The 15,781-nt window shown below is 50.2% G+C and overlaps 1 protein-coding gene across 1 annotated transcript in view; it reads left to right on the forward strand.

The window, feature by feature from the left end:
• The first annotated feature begins 2,237 nt into the window (after positions 1-2,237).
• The window catches only part of Kndc1 (kinase non-catalytic C-lobe domain containing 1), a 45,129-nt gene continuing 31,585 nt past the window's right edge, over positions 2,238-15,781 (forward strand). The window contains exons 1-4 of the mRNA XM_034506848.2: positions 2,238-2,700; positions 8,397-8,595; positions 9,462-9,520; positions 15,580-15,726. Of these exons, the coding sequence (XP_034362739.1) occupies positions 2,599-2,700; positions 8,397-8,595; positions 9,462-9,520; positions 15,580-15,726 (507 nt within the window). The 5' untranslated portion in view covers positions 2,238-2,598. The remainder of the gene's footprint in view (positions 2,701-8,396; positions 8,596-9,461; positions 9,521-15,579; positions 15,727-15,781) is intronic.

The following is a 15,781-nucleotide window of genomic DNA, read 5'->3' on the forward strand; positions in this document are numbered from 1 at the left end:
TCACAGCTTGGACCAGGGACCTGCTGGTACACTCACCACCTTTCCAGAGTTCTCACTGCCTTAGGATAAGCCTTAGGAGGAAAATGCCAAGCCTACATTAGGCACACCACATGAGCAGGGAGTGGCAAGGGGAAGCCATTCCCACGATCCAGAGACCCTCGGACACCCAGGTACCATCCGTGCTGCTCATCAGATGATAATATGGAGCGCCTGTTCTAAGCTTGCTCTGCCCTCCAGTGTCATCTTCTCACACACCCTTAGTCAGCATCTACAGTGTGCAAAGTACAGAGAACCGGGACCAATACCAATACCGTTCCCTTGCAGTAAAGTTCACTATAAATGCACATGCATGGGCAGACGTTCAGTGAGGCTAACGAAATGTCTAGCTGATAAAGGCCAAACTTTTAGGAAAGTAGCTGGTATCTAAAGAGAGACGATAGTCCCCAGCCGTCCAAAGTCCCCTTCCCATTCCCCACAGCATTCATGCCCCAGCCCAGTGAAGGAGCCATGGTGTTACTCAAGCTTGATGGCAAGGGTCTGGTGAGCAGATTTGACTGTCGAAGCTAAAACTGAGTTCGCTTCTATATTCAAACTTCATTCAAGTTGGATACACTTTTTTCCCTGAAGTAGATGGTCCATCATTAGAGCCAGAAATTGTATTGCAGTCACCCTGTAAGTTTTGGGTTGTCTACCCCTTCTAGTCGATGCAGGGTCGTTTCCTTTAACCCAATGCTCAAGGGCATCTGTGAAGCCACCAGTCCCCGCCTTGGCCACCAGAGCCTTCTCTTTGTAGTCATATCTACCTAGGTTGCTCAAGAGAACATGGATTCAGAAGAAAGGGGGAGCACAAGCTGAGGTGCACCAGCTGTGGGATGCACAGGCTTAGGGAGCACAGATGGGAAGAATGTGAACTAGAGGAAAGCACTAAGCTGCAGGGAGCACTGCATGAGGAAAGAGCACAGTCTGGGAAGCATAAGCTTGGGCAGCACAAATTTGGGGAGCACAGGCTCAGGGAGAACAGTCTGAGGACAACATAGGCTGCAGAGGACCATAGACTAAAGGAGCACGGACTGGCAGGAGTGGATTGAAGAACAGTCTGGGGAGTGAACAGGCTAGGTGGAGGACAGGCTGGGGAGCACAGGCTGGATGGACAGACTGGGAGTGTACAGGCTGGGTAGAGGACAGGCTGGAGAGCACAAGCTAGGTGAAGGGCAGGCTGGGGAGTATACAGGGTAGTTGGAGGACAGGCTGGGGAGCACAGACTGGGTGGAGGACAGGCTGAAAGTGGAGAACAGGTTAAGAGAGCACAGACCAGGACAGCACAAGCCGGAGGAGATGGTGGCTGAGAATCATCAAAACTTGAGCAAAGGAAGGCTGCAGCTTCCCAGACCCAAAGCAGAGGACTGAGGCACAGGGCTCGCAGGCTGCAGTTAAAAGCCCAGGTATCCAAGAAGGCCTGCTGGCCACATCTGCCAGCCTTCTGGCCCAAAACAATGTTAAAGAAGTGAGTAGACCAGAGCAGCACACCTGTGAGATGTCTTTTCTCCAGCTCAAGTTTCCAGCACCTTCCATCGCCTACTCTGGCTGCAAGCTCATGAATGGCCAGTAATTGGAAGCCTTAAGGGCAGATTGCTGAGACTTAGCATCCCTAACTGCCTGCACCCTTGGACTTTGCATGAACAGTTACAAACTCACCCTCCTTCACTCAAGGAGCACATAGTAGGGTGTCTACTATTATATCTGATCAGGCTCGTCTCTGGGGATAGGGCCAGCAACGCCAGGAGCCAATCTGACCTGCAGTGTGCTTCAGGAGCTCTTCTACTGGCTAAGGTTGTAGAGACCGTCAGAAACAAAAACACTAGCCAGTGGAAGGGGTTCTATGCCTGTTCTTTGCCAAGTTTGGGAGAGCCATCTAGTCCTTTGCCGTGCTTGGGGTGAATGAACACCCGACTCCCTGCCCATCACTGGACCCAGCCAAGAAAAAGGTTCTAGGTGAAGGTTCTAAAGAACCCAGTACCTGCCCCAGTCCGCGGCTGCCACTGGAAGTGACTGCAGCAACCCCGCCCCTGGGCTGGGTGGGGCGGGAACTGCGAAAGTCCTGAGGCCCGGCGTGATCTAGGTGGGCTCAGCTCTGGTATACCCTTTCAGGTGGGTGCAGACCCCCCAAGGCGGCCGCTGCGTGGAGTGGCTCCGCCCCGAACTGTCACGGACAGCGCAGGCAGGCGCAGGGTGCACCCCAGAGGCTGACGTAGTTGAAGACATCTGCGGAGCCCAAAGTCGGCCCTGGCCCGCCAGTGACCACGGCCCTCAGGGAGCCACCCCCAGCCCCGCCCCAGGCGTCCCCGCGCCACCGTTTGGCGACACTGCGGCAGGCAGCGGGCGCGTTGCCATGGCGGCCGGGCGCGCGTAGCTGGCGGTGCCCAGCTCAGCCGGGTAGGCTCAGAGGCGGCGGCCAGCTTGGACGAGGATCTGCCCGGGAAAGGACCCGCCAGAGAGGGGATCTGACCCAGAGGAAACCTGCTGGGGAGGGGATCCCAGACTGGAGCTCTGTCCAGGACCAGAGTTCCAACCTGCGCGCAGGCCCTGCTGAGTGCCAAGATGCAGGCCATGGACCCAACCTCCCGGGGCTTCTACGAGGAAGATGGCAAGGACCTGGATTTCTACGACTTCGAGCCTCTCCCCACCCTGCCGGAGGATGAGGTGAGCCCGTTCCAGAAGCCCACCTGCTCCTGAGAAGGGGTGGGGAAAAGGAGTGGGTGGAACACAGCTCTCCTGCTGCATAGATTCTGGCCCCTCATAGTAGCAACTGCTAGGGGATCCTGTCCTCAGCCCCACCCGCTACAGAACAGCTGGAATGCTGTATGGGACAGCAAGGGGACTGTCCCTGCAAAGTTAGCTACTAGAGGAATGGGCTCTTGGTTTTAATCCTTGAACAGAATTGGGGGGAGGGGATGATGAAGATTCTGACAGGTAGGGACAATAGGGACATTCCTGACCTCCACAGCTGGCCAGGTGCTAAAGCAGATAAGCTTGGAAATGCCCAATGAGACCCCTGCCCAGCACTGAGGGTTCTTTCTGCTCTGGAAAGCCTCCCTCCCCCAAGTCCCCTGAGAGCTTCTAGTACAGAAGTGTCTCGAGCTACACAGAACCCTTCTTGGTTGGAGAAGCTAGTGACCCCGCCCCCAGGCCCCCAAATGATGGTCATGCACAAACTCCATGCTTTGAAAGAGCATGGCAAGCAGCCCCCCAAAATGCTCCCAGGGGGTATCTTTACCTCCCTCAAGAATACAGGATATTTGGGGAGATCCTTTCAAACCAGGCTCTGTAGTCCCTGTGAAGAATCTACCGTTCTTTAGTCCCTTAAATACACTGGTGCTAGAGACCCTCCACCAGCCTTTGCCACTGGCCTGGCCAGTGGATGAGTGAAAGTTGGCCAGAACCCTCCTGAAGCATAAAGCCTGTGGTCTGCAGCACCAAGCCCTGACAGCTCTTCCCTTCCTTTTCACTAAAAGAGTAGGTTCTGAAATAATAAAAATCCCATTACTCTTGCCTGCCCCTCCCTCAGGGCCCTCTGAGTAGTGCTGGGCTTGGTGCTGCCCCCACCCCCACCCCCACCCCCACCTCCCAAGTGGCCTGGATTTGGTGCAATTTAAGGCTGTGGAGAGGAGAGGCCAGGGAATAAATAAACCTTTGGACATCTCCCTGGCTTTGATGGGAAAGAAAGGATGCCCTCAGCACACGGCCTTCAGAACTGCTGGAGGACAGGACATGTTCTAGGGTATCTGTGGGAGCCTGAGCTCTTGGTCGCCACTAGAAGCGGATCTGAGAACCTCTGTGCCCTTTTGTGTCAGCCACTGAGCTTGGAGGGCTCACTCTGAGCCTGGCATTTGAGGCAGTGGGTACCACTACATCAGCAGAACCTAAGCCTGCAGGTTGAAGCGAGCTTTGTACCCAGAGTGCCATCTGTCTACCATGCCCTGAAACCTTCTGTATTAGAAATGTCCTCAGTCTCTCTGGGCTGAAGAGTTTTCATGTACACAGTGCGTGAGAGAGCTATCCTCTGACTGTGGTGAGTCCTTTGTGTGAAATGGAATTCCCCATTTTAATGGCATTCAGTGGGAAGCTCAGGTGAGTCTCTCACCTGAGCAAGAGTGTTATTTTTATTCCTCTAAACAGGAGGTGGCTGTTAATAGACCTGAGCTGTAGGTACTTGTCTAGCATACACAAGGCTTTGGATTCACAAGGAAACTGAACAACAAAAACTTAGTCTCTAAAATAGGAGAAGAGTCTTGGGGTCCTGGCCTAGAGCCAACAGAATCCCATGTCTAAGAATACAGCTGAGATTAGATTTAAGGCTTCCTGCAGTCAACTCAGTCCCCATTAAGGTTTTTAAATTTGTGTTCATCAAGGTCACATGACTCGGTGCCTGGAACAGCCTTCTGTATCTGGCTGCATTTGAAAGCTGAACAGAGTAGGGTGACAAAGAGTTAGGCTGCCACCCATCCTGAATCTCTCTGCTGGTTAATCCCCTGGGGTCAGTGTGACCCACACAATGACAGCTCTTATGTGGGTGAGGTTAAGGCCAGATCCAGGATACATACAGAGCATATAGGACATCAGAATTCTCTCTACCACAACCAAAAAATAAAATCCTACAGAGCCTCCAGGAGCCACTGAATATCTCTACCCTCTCATGACTCAAAGAAAATCCAAATGGCTTGAGAACCTGCTGTCTAATCCCTTGATAACTGATAGAGGCCTAAACAGGCTCAAGGCCTTTCATGATGGCCAGAGATGACACTGGACATGGTATGTGTGAGCAGGTCCTCTCTCTGTGGTGGGGGTAGGAAATGCCTGTTAGAAACATCTTGGCATTTTCTTGTGATGATGAGACCAGCATCTGCATTCCAGTGATTTCTCCAGACAAACAAGCCACATGAGCAGGCCATGTACCTATGAGAAAACCCACTGGGCACTTAGAGCTCATAGTGAATAGATCAGCATGTCCTACTAGGTTGCGGAGGCTGAAGCCATGCTGTGTCCCCTGGTCTCTTAGACCAGAACAGCAAGAAGACCCTGGATGCACAGTAGAGATACTCTGACCAAGATTTATGCAAGGTGGACTTCTTGAAGGAGATGGCCTTTCCTGGGTCTAACATCAGTCTTTCTGGACATGGAAAGTGGAGTCAGAGACAAAATAGTAAGACTGGATCTAGGTCGAGCTATCATAGCTATCGTAGCTGCTGGAAAGGCAGGCATGCGCCAAATGGCTGTGTCTGGGGGTCCAGCAGTGCTGATCAAGAGGTAGATGATAAAATTGGACTTCAGGAATCCAGAGTAGTACTGGTTTGGCAGTGAAGATGGCACCATTGGGTGTCAGCAGAGAGTTCTCACTGTTCCCAAGCCTCCCATAACCTCCTGGTGCTGGACAGGCCGTGGGGACTGGAAATGAACAGGGACCCACAGCAGAGATTTTCCCATTAGAAAACGGTTTTCCCACCGTGCCCTTCAAGTCCATATAATATGTTTCAAAAACAGACTTTGAGCAGAAGACAGCCTCAAACCAGAAAGGAACCCTGAGCCAGCAGGGTGGGCACTTGGGGGCAGACAGCCCACAGAGCACCTTGCAAGCTCTTGCCTCCCTGGTGGGATTTGGCTGCTCGTGAACTGAGGCTGCCAACAAATGCTGCCAGCATCAGTTTGAGCTTCATGTTGGCAGCTCCTGTTATGATAAGCTGGAAAGTTAATTGGTTATAAATGCACTTGAAGTATGCACGATGACCCCTAGAGTCCCTATAACCCAGCTCCGAGTCTGTCTAAAAGAGGGGAAGCTCTTTAGTGCATATAAGCCCTAAGCGGGGCACTCTGCAGAAACCAGATAAGGGCTTGCCCTCTGAAGCTCAGGGATGAGCTGAAGTGTGTCTCTCTGGAGCATAGCCCCCCAATCCCTAGGGTCTCATCCCTCCCAGCCAAGATCTGGCTGAATTTGTACCAGTACATTGCAAGCAGAGAGCTGATCTTCATGTCTGCAGGGAAACTACATAGGCGATTCCCACCCCACACCCTTAAGTACCAACCTGATAAGGATGGTTGAGGAGCAGGCTGGACTGTGAAGGAACTTCTTACCTACCAAGGATCTGAGCCTATAGAGGGCAAATGGAGCCACAGAGTTGGCTGAAGATCAGGCCATGCTGGCAAGAGCTGTAGGAGACTGAAAGCCTGGAGCTCACAATGTCTGAGTCTGCAGGAGAGCCTTAGTGTGCTTGGCGTGGGAACGCCATACAGACCCACATCTTTAGGAGTGAGCTTTACCGCTCATGGGTATCATAGTACATCATGTCTGTAGTGGCTCCTGGATAGGATACCTTGTGGAGCCAGAGGTAGACCCTGTGACAGGCTGAACATGTTTCACTGGGAACCAAGCTGTATGGCAGATAAACCGGGCTACCCTATCTCCAGGCAGTCTCTTGAGGAAGCCAGTGAAGACACACAGGGTGGGCTCCTATCAGAATGGAAGGGGTAGCTGGCAAATGACAGCTGAGTCTCTCTTGGTCTGTTATTCTTGTCCCCAGCCCATTAGCCAAAGCTTTCCCCCACCCACCCCACCCCCTCCAATGGCATAGATTTGGGCAAAAGGCAGTCTTTTCTCCTGCCTGGCAAAACTGGAGCAGCTGTGGGTCCTAGAAGCAGGTGACTCCAGAGCCTAGAATTCAGGCCTCTGGGTCCCTCAGTACTCAGCGTGGGGGCACTGGCAGGGTCTACAGACTGTGACCTGAGACTGTCATGTGTGGAAGGGCTAATAACCCTGTCTTTGGAAAAGGTCATGGTTGGAAGCAATGACTCAGGGCTCACAGGTTCATCCCAGAATCATACAAATAAGCCTGGGTTCCTGCTTTTCCAAGTTATATACCCCTACCGCAAATCGACACTGGGGGGAGGGGGGGCTGCAAGTCTTCAGCTGCTCTGAGATCCGACCAGGCTCCCCACTGTCAGGAACCTCTTCCTACCATACCTAAGTAGGAGGCTGTGATGTAGGCTGCAGGATGGCCAAGCAGCATGTCTGGCAGGGCTGCCTTCTGCTGGCGGCACATCCTGTCATGGCTGTGAGCAGGCAGGCCTGCTGGTCAGCATGAGCAGCAGCAGTGGGGTGCCGGCAGGCCCTGCTGAGGGACGGACACTGACTCAGACTCAGAGTGAGCTGGCTTCACTCCTCTTACATGGCACAGCCCACGGGATCGACAAGGTTGCATACTACCTCACTTACATGTCTGTGTAGGTTTGCATGAACTTGTATGTACAGGCGTGTTGTACACTGTGCAGGCACATTCCTGTGTGTAGGTGTGAAGGGGTGGTGTGCACATGTGTGTATGCATTATATGTGTGTGCCTCTTTGGCCAGAGCCAGTGGGCATCATTGGGAGCTTGGGTTCTCCTGACTTCTAAGGAGTCCTTGGTACTACAAAAAAACTGCAGGCTACAGGCTTAAGCCCTGGTTAGCAAAACAGCTTAACAAGTTGGGGGGCTTCTGTCTCAGGAGTAGGTGGTCTGGGCAAGTGACCTCACCAAGTCCTACCTTGGACTCAAAGAATGAAAGGGTCTAACACACACACAGAACCTAAAGGCTCCAGCCAGCACTTGAGAATCCTGTTTGATTCCATGCCTACTGGCTGGTCGCTTGCTTGGTTGCTTGGTTGTTTGGTTGTTTGGTTTAAGCACTCTGTCTTCTCATCTGCGATCTGTGGTCATGGGGATGCCTTACAATGTCAGCTAGAGGCAACGATCATTAAGGACTGTCATTTGCCTGTGTCCTGGGGCCACAGCCACTCATGGAGCCTTCTTCAGCACCCTACTAATCCCAACAAGGGGTATCCACATCCTCTGCCCACACCAGCTTCCAGCCTGGTTCCCAAAGAAACTCCCACCCACACCTGTAAGTGGGTGGTACACAAACACATGGACACAGAGGATGCCAGGGCCCCGACAGCAGCCACGCAAGAGCCTTGCAGCCTTAGATATCTGATATGATGCGAATGAGTCTGAGCGTGTGTGAACATGTGTGGGCAAGTTCGGCTGTGCTTGTGAGTGTAGGTGTGTAGAGCAGTCCTCATTATTGTATGGGAGCATTTTTACTAAGTGTGAGTATGCGTACGTGGAGACAAGTATGTGTGAATGTCTGTGCCTGTTCCGAGCAGCACACTGGTGGCTTCACCAAATGCTCCATGGTTGTGACATTCAAGGAACAGTGGGATGACTCTGTCTAAATAAGGATCTGGCTTAAGGCCCTTTTCCTGACTATGGGTGAAGTGTCTGTGTCGCTGGTGCATTGTTCTCCGGATGGAGTACTTGGTCCTTCCTGGGGCAGCCCTCTGTGGGCTCACACCAATCCTGTCTTGGCAGGAAAATGTGTCTCTGGCTGACATCCTCTCCCTGCGGGACCGAGGCCTCAGTGAGCAGGAGGCCTGGGCTGTGTGCCTAGAGTGCAGCCTGTCCATGCGGAGTGTCGCCCATGCAGCCATCTTCCAGACTCTGTGCATCACACCTGACACCTTGGCCTTCAACACCAGTGGAAATGTGTGCTTCATGGAGCAGCTCAGTGGTGAGGAAAAGGAGAGCACAGTGGGTGTGGAGGACACCCTGTGCATCACAGGGAAGCACGGTGGGCATGATACCCTGTGCAGCACAGGGGAGCACAGTGGGAGTGGAGGACACCCCGTGCAGCACAGGGGAGCACCATGGGTGTGGGGGATAGCCCGTGCATCACAAGGGAGCATAGTGAGCATGGGGGATACCCCATGCAGCACAGAGGAGCTACCTCGAGATTGGCTGTGAACACCAAGCAGCTGAGGACATAAGGGAGGACCCAAGTCCTGGGTTTCCTTGGGAATCTGATAGGATCCTCTGTCCAGGGTAGCACAGAGGGAGAAAGGCAGGCTGTATGTAGAGTTTGGGTGGTCCCTGTAAGCCACAGCATCCTAAGACTGCCATATACTGCCTCCAAGAGCCAGAGAAGTGCTTAGCCATAATTCTGAGCTCTATTCAGGCCTTCCTCATAAGAGGATGCCTGGGTCACTGTCTCCCCTAAGCTGGCACTTCTTGTCAACAGGAAGTAGATGCAGGGGACCTGAAGGTTAGACCTATCTGGCTAGTTAAGCTGACCACCCATTAGGCCCCTTCCAGGAAACAGCTGAGTTTCTCAAGTTAAGAGGCCAGGGTACCTTCTTCAAGAATCAAAACAAATTCTTTTGCTCTTTCCACTTTGGAACTTTTGTGGCTCAAGTGTGGTGTATCACTGCCTCGGATGCTTACAATCTTCCTTAGAGGCATCAGTCTGAGCAAAGACAGAGGCTCCTGGGAATGAATCCTCCTCCTGTCCCAGGAGGCTCCCAGGGTCTGAGCTCTGGTGGGTGGGATTATTCTTCACCAAAGGGCAAGATCAGACCGCCTTTTCTTTTCTTCTCCAAGATGACCCCGAGGGTGCCTTTGTACCCCCAGAGTTTGACCTGACAGGAAATACTTTTGAGGTAAGTACCAGCAAGTGGTGACTCGCCAAGCCTTGCCCACTTTCTCTATGGGGTCACCTTGATTACCATAGTCCTGTAGTCTCAGTGTAGTAGGCTGAGCCCAGACAGAAGGTGGGGCAAAGGCTGTCCCCAGTGGGGGCTGCCTTTGGGATCCCCACTTTCATCCTTGGTGGCTACTGGAAGACATGTGGGTGTTTGGGAACAGTGTTTTTGGACATCTCTGTTAGGGTTGGGATTGAGTTCACTTAGTGCAAAGTCAAATCAGAAGGCTTCTCAGCCTCACCAGTGACTTGTGGGAGTAACTGGAAAAAGCTATGCATGGTCACCGTCCTTAAAAACCACATCTGAGGGCTGGAGAGATGGCTCGGTGGTTAAAAGCACTTGCTGTTCTTGGAGAGCACCCAAGTTGGGTTCCCAGCACCCACATAGTGGCTCAAACCATCTTTAACTTCAATTTCAAGGGACCTGATGCCTGTTGGTATCTATTGATCGAAAGAGTTTCCATGTTTTGTTTTTATTTTGTTTGAAAAGGGTCTGACTTCATTGCCCAGGTGTCTTAGGGTTACTATCGCTATGATTAAATACTATGACCAAAGCAACTTGAAGAGGAAAGGATTTATTAGACTTACACTTCCACATCATTGTTCATCACTGGAGGAAGCCAGAACAGGATTAAACCTGGAGGCAGGAGCTGATGCAGAGGCCATGAAGGTTGCTTCTTATTGGCTTGCTCTTTATGACTTCCTCAGTCTATAGAACCCAGACCCACTGTTAGAATGGCACCACCCATGATGGGCTAGACCCTCCTCAACTAATCACCAAGAAACTGCCAACATATGGAAGCATTTTCTCCAGCAAGGTTCCCTCTTTTCAGATAACTCCAGCTTGTGTCAAGTTCACTGACATTCTCTCTAATCTTCACATTGAACCTATCAGAGAAGCTGGTTTCCTTAGCATCATTAAACTGTGGTTAACAAACCAAAGCTGTATATTTTCAGTGCACAAAGTGATGTTCCAGTACACTCTGATGCTATAATGACTTCAATATACACTGATGCTTAATGTGGCATTTGACTTTTGTCTCACCCAGCATGAGTTAGAACTTTATCTTTTTCTGTGACTGGATGGTCATTTCCCAGCTCTGTTTATTGGCTAGCTGACCTGCACATACAACACCATCCATTAGGATCCAGGCAAAGGCCATCAGCTTTCAGATGTCCGTCCCACTGTGGTCCATGATCACTTGCTCACCCTTGAGCTCCAACCCTATTCTCTTAACTACCCACTTCCTGGCAAGCCCTGTGACCTGGTAGAGAGCTTGCCTGCAGGGGCACTGAATTGCCGGCCTCTTCACTGTAGCATGTATAAAATCTGGTTACTGAGCTCCATCAAAGCTCTATGTGCATGGTGACTAGAATGGCCTACATCATGAATCAGTCTGGGTAGAATTCATGCTATGTTCTTTATCTCCAAGACATCTTTTGCTTACTGACTTTTAGTTCATTCTCCTCCTCCTCCTCCCCCCTTCTCTTCCCCCTCCTCCTCCTCCTCTTCTTCTTCCTCCTCCTCTTCTTCTTCCTCCTCTCCTTCCTCCTCATCTTCCTCCTCCTCTTCTTCTTCCTCCTTCTCCTCCTCATCTTTCTCCTCCTCTTCTTCTTCTTCCTTCTCCTCCTCCCCCCTTCTCTTCCTCCTCCTCCTCCTTCTCCTCCTTCTCCTCCTTCTCCTCCTCCTCCTCTTCCTCTTCTTCCTCCTCCTCCTCCTCTTCCTCTTCCTCTTCCTCTTCCTCTTCCTTTCTTATCTTTTAGAAACAGGATCTCAAGTAATCCAGGTTGGCCTCAAACTCAATATGTAGCCAAACATGACCTTGGCTCCTGCCTCCATCTCCCAAGTGTCAGGGGTCAAGCACGTACCACTATGTCCAGGTTTTCCAGAGCTGGGTGTCTTTGTATACTAGGCAAACAACGTAAGTGTCTATGCTATCTGCTCAGCCCATTGTGATCTCTTTTGATATCTTCTAGGAATAATTTAAAGCCCTTACTGTTGGGGTCCTGGATATCTTTTATTACATTTACTCCTAAGAACTTATCAGGTCAGAAATGGTGGCAAATGCCAACCTGGTCTACATAGTGAGTTCCAGGATAACCAGAGCTACATAGTGAGATCCTGCCTCAAAAGAAAAGAATTCGGGTTCCGAGCCCATCCTAAAAATGATGGTTTGGTTATGTTTTTACTTTCCATTTCTGTTTCTTTGTTAACTTTATCCACTGTACTCTCACACCATCTTGCAGAATTTTGCTGCTATTTCTAACAATTTAGAGGACCTTTTCATTTTTTTCTCTTTCACTGATCAAATCAGCAACAGTGTTTCATGCTGTCTCGTCCAGGGACAAAGCTTATTTCTGTTCCAATCCTCAGTGAGTGCAGCATCTAGTCAATGGTAGACATGCAGCCTGCCTGGGAGAACTGGTTACCTTGACCTAACCATAGAGATGGCATTGGCCTGGGCCCCAAGAGTTCCTATCTTTTCTGAGCTTATTATGGTCTAACATGAATACATATTTGATATTATGAAATATTTCTTCTGTCCTCTGGAAATGATTGTGCAGTTTCCTTCATTGAGATGTTAATGTGTGTGTTTTTATGTTCTACTGTTACCACTTTGCCCCACTTAGGAAAACCTAGGGTAACCAAGTGTCACATCTCTTCTGGGCACTGTTGAATCAGACTAATGAGTACTTATTAGGGGTCTTCTAGGGTTTTTATGAGCAGCTGGTACATTTTACCCTATGAATGTTTCTAACCAGCACTGGTTTCGAGATTGCTCTGGGCTTGCCTGTTTGCTCTGTTCATACAAGAATGGGATGATATATGCTTTGAAAGTCTGGGAAGAGTCCTTGAGAAGGACCTTAGCTTTCTTCGTGAACAATGTCTAACTACCATCAATTTTTAATAGTTATAGAACTGTTCTTGTTTGTGCTACAAAGGTTTTTCTTTCTTGGTTTTTTTAACTACAGCAGATGAAAACAGGCACCTAACAGGCTTTGGGTGATGCCCTTTGCATCTCTGTGATGTCTTCAAATTTCCTGTTTCCATGTGCTGGCCTTTTCTTCTTTGCTGCCTCTTTCTTTCTCCTGTCAGTCTAACCAGAGGCTGTTTATCTTATCATTTCTTTTAGAGCATCCTCGGGTCCTTGGGGCGTCTGTGTGCTCTCTGCTATGGGTTCTTATTGCTGATTCTATCTTTTCTTTTGGTTCTTATTTCTTATTCATTTTTCTTTTATTTGCTTTGAGTTCAGCAGCTGATTCTTTTTTCACTTCAGGGGGAAACATGGCTCATCCGTCTTCATCTTCTTAGAGTTGGTATTTCCCACTGTGAATCTCCCTCTGCGTGTGAGCTTTGTCAAACCATGTTTGCTTCTGGGTAATTTTTTTTTAGTTCAGTATATGAGTTATTCAGTTATGTGAATAGGTTGGGTTTCCTTTTTTATGAACATATATACACAGAAGGCACACATGTAACAAGTATACAGCCCCATAACTTTTCAAAGGCTGGGGTCTTGACATTCAGTACCCAGATGGAGTTATCACAATGAGAAGCTGGCACTACCACCCCCAGGGTGGCTGTCCAACCACACAGAACAGAGATGTTGATATCATCCTGTTCTGCTGCTTCCCGTGGCTGGACTCAGCAGGGCTGGTGGAGGCTGGCTCCTCTGCCCCGAGTTGTGAGAGCTGTCGTGGGAGCAGAGTCACTGAAAGCATTCATTCCCTAGAATCGTTTCTTATTTCTGAGCACACTGGGACTTTTTAATGCATCTTTGTCTTTTTTTCCTTTGACTTTCTGGCTCAATCTGCTGCTGAACCACTGCTCTGTCCCTCCCCCACTTCCCTGCATACCTGCTGGATACAGAGCAGGCAGGTTTTCTTTGTTCTGTTAACCCTTGTGTTCCTTGAGCAGGATGCAGCCTCTTCCATGCATCTCAGGCTCATTCATCCGTTTGTCTGGATCTTTTGTGGCTTTCTTTCTGCTCGGTTTATTCATTGTTTATTTATTCGCCCTTGTAACCATCAAATCTGCTTCTAGGAAGTGGTGAATTGGGCTCTTCCTGTAGAGGGCAGTATGTTCCCACCGTTACAGAGCAAGTAGCCACTGATCATGAAAGGATCCTTTGCTCCCCTGGGGGCTGAGCCCTGTGTGGAGGGGATTTCCTGTGGGTTGATTGCAGTGTGGTTATCCAAGGTGGAACAGAGGTCTGGTGGGTGTATGTCAGGGAGGGGCCCCAGGTCCCTGAGCTTCTTCAACCTGAAGACACAGAACACAGAACATGGGTGATCTATGACTTTCCTGTGTTCTACACACAGAGAAAGTGGGTTCTTCCTACCTTAGCCTTATTATGGAGAAACTCTGTGTGTACATGGGAAGTGTCCCTATATCCCTAGTATAAGCCATGGTTCCCAGGGTCTTTGTTGTGTCCCAGATTGGCTTTACTCTGGAGGCCTTTGCCAGAAGCCATAAACAGTCCAGGTGATATAACATCAACAGGAGCACAGGATCCAAGTGTATGTCCTGGATAGCCTCATCTGACTCAAGTACACCCTTTCTGGAACTTTCTAACACCAGCTCATCCACCCTGGACCTTCTGTGCTCCACATGCCATCTAACCACACACACACACACACACACACACACACACACACACACACCCTCTCCTCTTCAACTTCCGAGACTAACTCTCCCAACACATGCTCTAGAGTCTCCTGGGCTTGCTGTAGCCAGTCCTCTCAGAACTGAATATGGTCAACGCCTTTGTCCAAAACCCCCACAGGCTCACTATCTTCCAAAAGTTAACAATCTCCCAGCCTCTGCGATGTGCCCACCTCCATATACACAGGTCCTTGTCTTGCCCTTGTCACTCTGATGGGCTCCTGTAGTAGCAGCCTTGATGGCTCAGTGCTGCTGTTACCTATCAGTTGCTTGAGACCACAGTCCACATAGACAACCGCGCCAATAGGAGACTATGAGTCTGTGAGCAAGGCTGAGATGTAACCAGGTTCTTCTACCTCTATCAGAGGCAGATATACCTGCCTCTGCTCGCAGATAGACTTCAGGCTACAGACCAAAGGATGAGTTTAAGAAAAACAAGGAGCTGGGGAGATGGCAGGGTGGTGTGTGAATGTCCCCTTACAGGATAAGGAGACTCACACCCACTAGGCAGGAGCCAGGAGGTCTGCAGTCCCCTTTCCTTACCCCTGTTCCTCTCACAGAAGATAAGGGAACCACAGGGCTGGAAAGGCAGGATTTCAGCCCTGGTTAAGAGTGCAGCAGACAATGACCCTAACCAGGGTGTGCACAGCAGGGGCTGAATCCAGAACAGGTACAGGCTTGAGGGCCAAGTCCACAGACTAAGAGAACAAAAGACTTCCGCATATGAAAACAGCCCAGCTCAAGTGGGTTCCTTTGTATCGATAGTTTCAAGCTAGAAATATAATTTAAGTGTGCCACTTATGAGAGCAACAAAACCCACAGGAATCCCAGAGATTAAGGCAGCAGATTTTTAAGAAATAAGAAAAATCAAGTGTTAACACAATGAATATACATTGAGACATCTCACTGTGCCCCTTAAATATAGATGGTTATTTGTGAGTTAAAAGTATAAATTAGAAAACGCTCTGACTACACATAGTGATTTCATTTTGTAAACAGATTAAAAGAGGAGCTAGTCCTTGAATAACATTGGCTTCCCCACCCCCAGGAAGGCCTTCCACACACCTGGTGTCCCCGCCTTGTGCAGAGCCCTCCCTCCCTCTCCAGTGCACAGAAAGGACCTAGGCAACTTCTAAACTAAAAGAAAACTCTTCTCTTTGCTCCTGCTCCCACCCTGTTTGTGCCTAAGGCAAAATAGGCAGCTGGGGAGAACAGGATTTCTATGCCTTGGGCAACAGGCCCAAGCAGCACACTGGACACAGGAATGGCAGACTCTCTGGTCTGCTTAGTCCTGAGTCTTGGCAGAGAAAAGCAGCCATTCACAGGGCAGGTACTAACACTCCTTGGTACCGCAGGCTCACATCTACTCCCTGGGGGCCACACTGAAGGCTGCCCTGGAGTACGTTGCAGAACCAGAGTTGGAGCCAAAGCTGAGCACAGAGCTGGAGGGACTGCTGAGGCAGATGCAGGCAGAAGACCCCAGGGACCGGCCAGACCTGGAGGTAAGCTCCCAGCCGGACATGCATGCTGCATGAACACATAAGCACAGGCAGCACA

The sequence above is a fragment of the Arvicanthis niloticus genome, chromosome 1, assembly GCF_011762505.2.
Source record: "Arvicanthis niloticus isolate mArvNil1 chromosome 1, mArvNil1.pat.X, whole genome shotgun sequence".
In the NCBI taxonomy this organism is placed as follows: Eukaryota; Metazoa; Chordata; class Mammalia; order Rodentia; family Muridae; genus Arvicanthis; species Arvicanthis niloticus.